Source organism: Apis dorsata, unplaced genomic scaffold (assembly GCF_000469605.1).
Source record: "Apis dorsata unplaced genomic scaffold, Apis dorsata 1.3 scaffold_483, whole genome shotgun sequence".
In the NCBI taxonomy this organism is placed as follows: Eukaryota; Metazoa; Arthropoda; class Insecta; order Hymenoptera; family Apidae; genus Apis; species Apis dorsata.
The window spans coordinates 93,777-101,197 of NW_006263718.1; the positions used below are offsets into that span (position 1 = coordinate 93,777).

General features: G+C 22.9%; 2 protein-coding genes across 4 annotated transcripts in view; both read right to left on the bottom strand.

Moving 5' to 3' along the window:
* Positions 1-662: 662 nt before the first annotated feature.
* On the bottom strand, positions 663-6,272 carry LOC102679797 (H(+)/Cl(-) exchange transporter 3). 3 transcript variants are annotated; one of them, XM_031512608.1, is made up of 12 exons: positions 6,010-6,227; positions 5,783-5,838; positions 4,255-4,364; positions 3,995-4,175; positions 3,544-3,893; positions 3,312-3,473; positions 2,957-3,244; positions 2,714-2,896; positions 2,413-2,627; positions 1,728-2,288; positions 1,246-1,623; positions 892-1,160 (listed from the first exon to the last, which is right to left on the bottom strand). In XM_031512608.1, exons 3-12 carry the CDS (start codon positions 4,351-4,353, stop codon positions 1,070-1,072), a joined length of 2,508 nt encoding a protein of 835 aa, XP_031368468.1. In that variant the 5' UTR covers positions 4,354-4,364; positions 5,783-5,838; positions 6,010-6,227; the 3' UTR covers positions 892-1,069. The 3 variants fall into 3 exon arrangements, with proteins under 3 accessions (XP_006620183.1, XP_031368468.1, XP_031368469.1); XM_006620120.2 differs by lacking the exon at positions 5,783-5,838 and having other exon boundaries at positions 663-1,160; positions 6,010-6,272; XM_031512609.1 differs by lacking the exons at positions 4,255-4,364; positions 5,783-5,838; positions 6,010-6,227 and having other exon boundaries at positions 3,986-4,175.
* Positions 6,273-6,653: 381 nt separating this feature from the next.
* The window catches only part of LOC102681382, an 8,837-nt gene continuing 8,069 nt past the window's right edge, over positions 6,654-7,421 (bottom strand). Inside the window, exons 21-23 of the mRNA XM_031512592.1 lie at positions 7,162-7,345; positions 6,950-7,052; positions 6,654-6,872 (exon numbers count right to left, since the gene is read on the bottom strand). Coding sequence (XP_031368452.1) covers positions 6,762-6,872; positions 6,950-7,052; positions 7,162-7,345 — 398 coding nt within the window. The 3' untranslated portion in view covers positions 6,654-6,761. The remainder of the gene's footprint in view (positions 6,873-6,949; positions 7,053-7,161; positions 7,346-7,421) is intronic.

Here is a 7,421-nt window from a genome sequence, read left to right on the forward strand (position 1 = left end):
TTTTATATATATATATATATATAGATAACTCTCGTATAATGCGGGATTTAGATTTCTGATTGTATTGTGCGAAATTTCGATTATATATAAAAAGTGAATTCAAAAACGTTATATCGAAACTGCATTGTAAAAATACTGTATTATGCAAGAGTTACCTGTATATATAATGCGTACATATTGTACTATATTTGCATATATACATATGTATATTGAGAATCGACAGAAGATGAGAATGATCACAAAAAACTTGTGATGTATACGAAAAGATTTCATAATTCGCTCATTGTATTAGCAAAAATATATTTTTAACATAAATAAAAAATATTGAATAAAATAACTTTTTTCTTTTAATTATCTTTCATATAAATTCTTGCTACTTTCTAATCCAAAATATACAAAACAAAATCAAAATTAATCATATTAATCATAATATATGTACATACATATGCATAGCAAATATTCCAAAAAATGTAATAGATTTAAAACATTAAAGTTACGAGAAAAATAAAATTGATATTATTCTTAATAGATTTAAATATAGATTATTTTTAAATTGCTAGCAATAAAATTTGTTGCGCTATACGCTATTCTACCTATATAACATATTTATTTCTAAATGTATTAGAATTTGGTTTCATTATCGATTTAACTATAAAAATTCATTTCATTTATGATATAACGTTTTTAAATATAATATACATAACATATTACATAGCATAATAATCAAATAACATATATTTATAAACATAATGAATTAAAATGAAAATCTAAAAAATTATAAAAAATATTGAGCAGTATTCCGTGTTTTAATTGTAAAAGAAAATTTTTTTAACATTGTGAATAGAAGTTGAATTGAAAAATGCCATAATAAAACATAAAAACTCGCGAAGTGCAGTGAGTTAAAATTATTTTACCTATTTATTTTTAATTACTAATAATTAAAACAAATATTAACAATTATATGAAAATATCAAAACCATACTATTGGCATAGTGTATCCAATTTTTTTGGTTAATACCATGCATTATAAAACAATGTATCTGTCATATATATATTTTTTATATAAATTTTAATTAAATAATACAGAATTAGGATCTTCGTTGTCAAGTTGTTTCACATGTCTCAATACATCCTTCTTTGTAATAACTCCAAGTAATCGACTATAAAAATAAATAAGTGAAAAATAAATATAATTTTATATTACTCATATAACAAATAATATGCACAACAATAAAAATTAATTACCCATTATGTGTAACAAGTGTTTGTCTTAATCCCAATTTTCTGAACATATCAACAACAGTTTCCATAGGTGTTTGGTCAGTAATTGTTATTGGAGCCATATCAAGAATTTTTTTTAATTTAAGTGGTGGAGGAGAATGATTTTGGATATTGTTTCCATTCGTAAATAAAACCAGTGATTGTCCAGTAATTTCCTCTATCATACGTTTAGCATTTGCTATTGCAAGATTCAAATCTCTTCGTAATACAAAACCAACAAGATATTGCGATTCCTTTGAAACTATTACAGGGAAACCATTATGTTCCGTTTCTTTTAATAAATTTTCAACATCTTCAACTGTCATTGAATCTTGAGTAAGCACATGCAGAGCTTCATTGCGTCTAAAAAAAATTAAACTTAATGACTATGAAGAAAAACTATAACTAATGTTAAATTAAAAATATTTTACAAAAATATATTTTAATAATAATAATAATACAATTACTTTGGTTGCATGACATCAGCTGCTAAAGTAGTATGTTGAAATTCGTCTTTACTATCAAGAAATGGATATCCATTCAAACCAATATGAGCATCATAAATTCCTTGTTTTCCAAGAGCATCACCAACCCATTTACTTGCCATAGCAGCTGCCATTAACGGTACAATATATCGTACGCCTCCAGTTAATTCAAACATTATTACAACAAGAGAAACAGTCATTCTAGTAACACCGCCAAGAACCGCTGCGGCACCAACCATTGCATATAATCCAGGTGTTATACAATCAACACCAGTTGAACATGCTTCACTAAATATCCAAATATGTGGATAATTGTATGCAAGTTGTTCCATTCCAATCCCAACAATACGTCCCATTATTGCTCCCAAACAAAGTGATGGAATAAATAATCCACAAGGTACTTTCATGCCGAATGTAAATATTGTCATAACAAGTTTTAGAATTAATGCTAAAACGAGAAGCCATATAGCTTTATAAACTCCAGGACCAGCTGCTGCAACTTCAATCGCTGATTTTACAGCAGTAAAATTTCTATTATAATCACTATATGAACAAAAAAAAAGAAAAGAAATTTATATAAATAAAAGAGAAAAAAAGTATTATATTTTAAAATTTTTTTAAAATTAATTTTAAAAATTAACATAAGAAAACAAATTTTTTTACAAACCACAAAATATCTGCATTTGATACTCCACATTGTCTAAATAATAAATAAATGAGTTGACTTGTACTCATTCGAGTATATGGATTTGGATATCCAATAACTGCAGTTGCAACTGTCACTATTAAAACTTCAGTAACTGGATATTGACCCAATTTTGAAGTTTTACGATATCGACACCAAAATAAATTTGCTTTAATAAATAAAGTAGCAATCACGCCCTATAAAAGATAGAAAAAAAAAGAAAAAAATTATAATTTAACAATATTTTAATTATAGGAAAAGATTTACAAAAAGATAAACTTACACCAATTATTCCGAGCATGACAAAAGGTATTAATTCAAAAAATATCCATGGTTTATTATATTCAACATAAAAGAGTACTGAATGCTCATTACCAAATGGATTTATAGATCGTAAAATAAAAGCGGCTATCAAGGCACAAAAAAATGATCTCCATAAAGTTTTTAAGGGAAAATAATAGCTCACCTAAAAATATCACAAATATAATTCCATTCAATTATATATTAAATTTTTTTTGTTACATACCTCTTCAAGACTAAAAAGAACACCTCCAATTGGAGCACCAAAAGCAACTGAAACTCCTGCAGCAGCTGCTGCTGATAAAATTTCTCTTTTCTTTGCTTCATTTCTACCATATTTGGGAAAAAGATAAGAAAATATATTTCCTATGCAACAAGCTATATGAACCATTGGTCCTTCTTTGCCTAAATTTAAACCTGCTGAGACCGATAGAATCAAACCTACTGATTTAATTATTAATGTCCATTTCCCTAAATATCCACGAATAATAAATCCACTTAGAATGGTTTTTATCTAAAAATTTTTAAATATAATTTAAAAGTCATTATATATTTTATTTTTTTTTTATTTCCATATATACCTCAGGTATTCCTGAACCACAAGCATATGGTGCAAACATTCTCACTAATGAGGCAGAAAGTGAAGCAAACAAGAGAGCCCAAGCAATGTAGAACATATACGAGATCATGTAAGGTCCTGCACCATCTTTTGATTGACTAAATACTTCTGGCCATGTCCACCACTGTAAAAAATTATAAAATAAAGAATTTAAGCATTATAAAATAAAAAAAAAATAATAATAAATCATGTACCTGAGAACAGTTACCACCATCAAAAGTTGTTTCATTATAACTCCAACAACATTGTTCTTTGTTTAACCAAAATGCTTGTGGACATATGCCAAATTTTAAATCAGTCATCCAGGAAGCCCCTATGTCTATGATACCTGCTGCAACTCCTGTAAAGAGACCAACTAATAAAACACAAAGCCATCCAGACCAAGCATCATGGGCTCCTTTAATTAAACCCCAAATGGAATCATGTTTTTTCTTCACAATATATCGATGACGCATTCTATCTCGAGCGATATCTCGCTGCCAATCAATTGTATGGAAGTCATCATATTGTCCAATACCAGGAATGTCATCGGAATCAACTGAAACTAAAATAATAAAATAATAAAATGCAACAAAGAATAAAATTATGTTTTTTGTATACATTAATTATACATTAAAAAGCTAACATTATAATTACATTACTCACTGTGAGAGGAAGCATCATCTATACGAATATGTTCTGAAAGAACAGTGTTTTGCCCATGATGAGAATTTACATTATTAACTTCCAACATGTCGTCGTCACTACTTAGATTAGTATCACCTGTAGTAATTCGATTTCGAGATCGTGCATCCTCTACGAAGTATACATCATCTGAATTTTCAATCTATAATTAATCAAATTTTTATTATTATTATTTATATTTTCTTATTATTTTTTTTCTTAATTTTTTTTTCATAGTTTACCTTAGTATCAACTGACTGGTATGTAGTTAATGTATGTTGATGATTTTGTGGAATTGTATTGTTCGATAAAGTTGTACCTTTCAATGGAAATTTCTCCATGGCATTGCGACCTGTAAAAAAAAATTAAATATATCCATGTTTAATATACATATATATATATAATACATAATATATTTTATAGATGATTTAAAAATATGAAATATTTATTTAATTTTTGCATCAAATAAAAATTAATTTCATCATAATAAAAAATAAATATAAAAATAGAACTTGTTTATTATCAAACATCCCATAATATTGGAATAATAATAAAAATGCAATAATTTAAAGAAATTATTTATTTTGTAATATAATTGAAACTTCACACAGTATTGATTGTAATCATATGCACTGTAATAATACAATGTATTAATAGCATAATATGTGATTTTGACTGTAATACTATTAAGTATATTAGAAATATTATCCTATAAGAGATTATTTTATATTCAAATTGTATATTTTATTGGATGATATTATAATATTAATGAATAATTCATAAAGTCTATCTTAAAACTTAAAGTATAATTTTTGACGTATATTGTATTATGCTTTATCAATTTATAATAATTATTTAAAATAAAAATGAAATTGTTTAAAGAAAAAATGATAATAATATATCAAATATTTAATAATATTTTAAATTTTATAAAATATATAATTTTTATAAAAATTGATTTTATGCATTTTAAATTGAATTTTTAATCATTTTTTTTAATTTTTTAATATATAATATATATATTTTAATATAAATAATATTATAAATATTATAATATATTTNAGAAAATTGAAAAAAAAAATTAAAAATAATATAAAATTTAAAAAAATATGATACAAATATGAAATAATTAATTGAAATAATTATATAATTAATTTCTACATATATATATATATATATATATATTTCTATATTTGATATATTTGATAATTTATAATTTATTACAATTCCTAATAATAAATTGTCAAAAAGAAGATAAATAAGAAAAAGTTTATATAAACTTTTTTCTTAATTTTATATATTATTTTATATACTACTTAAATATTTCTTTCATTTATAATATAGATATGCTTAAAAAGATTCATATGCTTGTTTTATTATTTATATACATATATCTAAAATAATTTGTTTAATATTAATTAAAATATTTATTTGATTAATATGCAAAATAAATACAAATAAAAAATATAATGTATTAATTATTGATTATAAAATGAAAAAACAAATTATTTTGTTTTTTAAAATTATTTTAAAATATGATTTGAACTAATTGATTACAGCGTTAAAAGATAACAAAAGATGTTGAAGTGATTAACATATATCAAAAAAGTAATAAATTTTCAATGAAAATCAAATACCAGCACATTAATTTAATATTTTTATAATTGAATTTGTAAATTTATTTTTAATTTTCAAATATATAATTTAAAAAAGAAAAGAAAAAAAACAATAAAAACAGAAATAGAAATAGAAATGAGAAAATTTGATTACTTCAAACAAGTTGAAGATGAGGTTATCGACATCCATGTAATGTGCAGGAAAAAGTTCTGAAAAAAAGGTTGAAACGAATAGATCTTTAAATATATCATTATAGATATTTAAATTCTGCTTGAAGAGTTTACTATAATGCCATTTATATTTAATTCAATCTTTGCTAGGTTAAAATTAACACCGTACTTTCGATAGATTAAATTGTTGAGTTGCTCAATCGTACTTACCATTTTTTCGGATAGAACGCTTCTCAGTTTTCTGTACATGAATTCCTTTTCTCGTTTTTATTGTTTTAAAATTGAATTATATCATTTATTTCCTTTAAAATAAAATTTATTTTGAAAGTAAAATATCGTTTTAATCGGAGAAAAACTACGAGGATCGAACTAAGAAAAGACTTGTCAAAGCATTTTCTTACTCTCTTACTCACATACATATGCACACTTAATCTCCATTCTTACTCTTTATTTAATTAAATATGTCATTATGCGCCACCTTACTGAATTATATTGAACAAATAATTTATAAATTCGAAAAATAAAAATTATAAAAAAATATTTCATAATAAGTTTATGAAATTAAACTTATAGCAAAAAAATTATTTCAATAATTGAAAAATTGTAAAAATTTTAATAATTTAAAAACTTTCTAAAGATCTTATATTTATTAAAATATTAATGAAACAGTTTAAAACATTTATTTACAATCTTTAGATTTTTAAAATTTGACAACTTGAAAAAAAATAATTAAAAAATTCAATATAATAATTTATCATACAATAATTTAATACAATTATGATTTTTATATTTTTTATAATCTTTTAAAATGAAAAAAAAAAATTAAAAAAAGGATTTTAAGCACAATACAGAATGAAAGAACAATTGCATTTTTATTGTCTTTTTTATATTAGTACATTAATAAAAAATTAAAGGATAAAACATACATTTCATTATTTTTCAATGTCATTTTAATATTAATTTTAAATTCCAATTTCTGTACCCCTCATATCTTCTTTTATTGTAGCATTTGTGAAACCCTGATATTTTATAGGATAGGCTAATTGATTTCCTTTATTCCAAGTATAAAGTTCCTAAAAATAAATAAAAAATTGTAAATTCTAAAGTTCATATGTAATTTATTTCATTTCTTAAATTTTAAAATATTTACTTTTGTCTTATAGTTATAACTGACTGCTGTAGTTTTATGATAAGGATTTGTGAATGATAAATGAACAGGTATTGTAATATTTTTATATAGATCAAAAGCCAACCTATAAATATATATCATTATATAATTATATAAAATACATTACAAAATATATTTTTTTCATTTTTTAAATTTTAATATTTTTAATTATTTCTTTTTTTTTAAAGTTTTACCTTATTTTCATTGTTTCTTCTGTAACACTATGGACAGCATAAAGCACTCCTCCAGCAATAAACATTTCTCCAAATTTATGATTATCTATACTAATATTCCATGCATGTTGAATATTCATGTTAGTTGCATCCATTTTTATGACTACTGTATTATTTGATGGTAATCCATATATTACCCATAATCCTATTAAAAGTAATATAAATTATTATATAATATTTAAATATAAATTAAAAAATTATTAAACAAATATATAAATATT

Bases quoted from the DNA above. Each gene is read 5' to 3' on its own strand.
- LOC102679797 (XM_006620120.2), bottom strand. From the start codon at position 4,353: ATGGAGAAATTTCCATTGAAAGGTACAACTTTATCGAACAATACAATT. The intron at 2,628-2,713 runs GTAAGTTTATCT...TATCTTTTATAG, and splicing joins TCATGCTCGGAATAATTGGT to GGCGTGATTGCTACTTTATT. The intron at 1,161-1,245 runs GTAATTAATTTT...TTATTTTTATAG, and splicing joins ACACTTGTTACACATAATGG to TCGATTACTTGGAGTTATTA.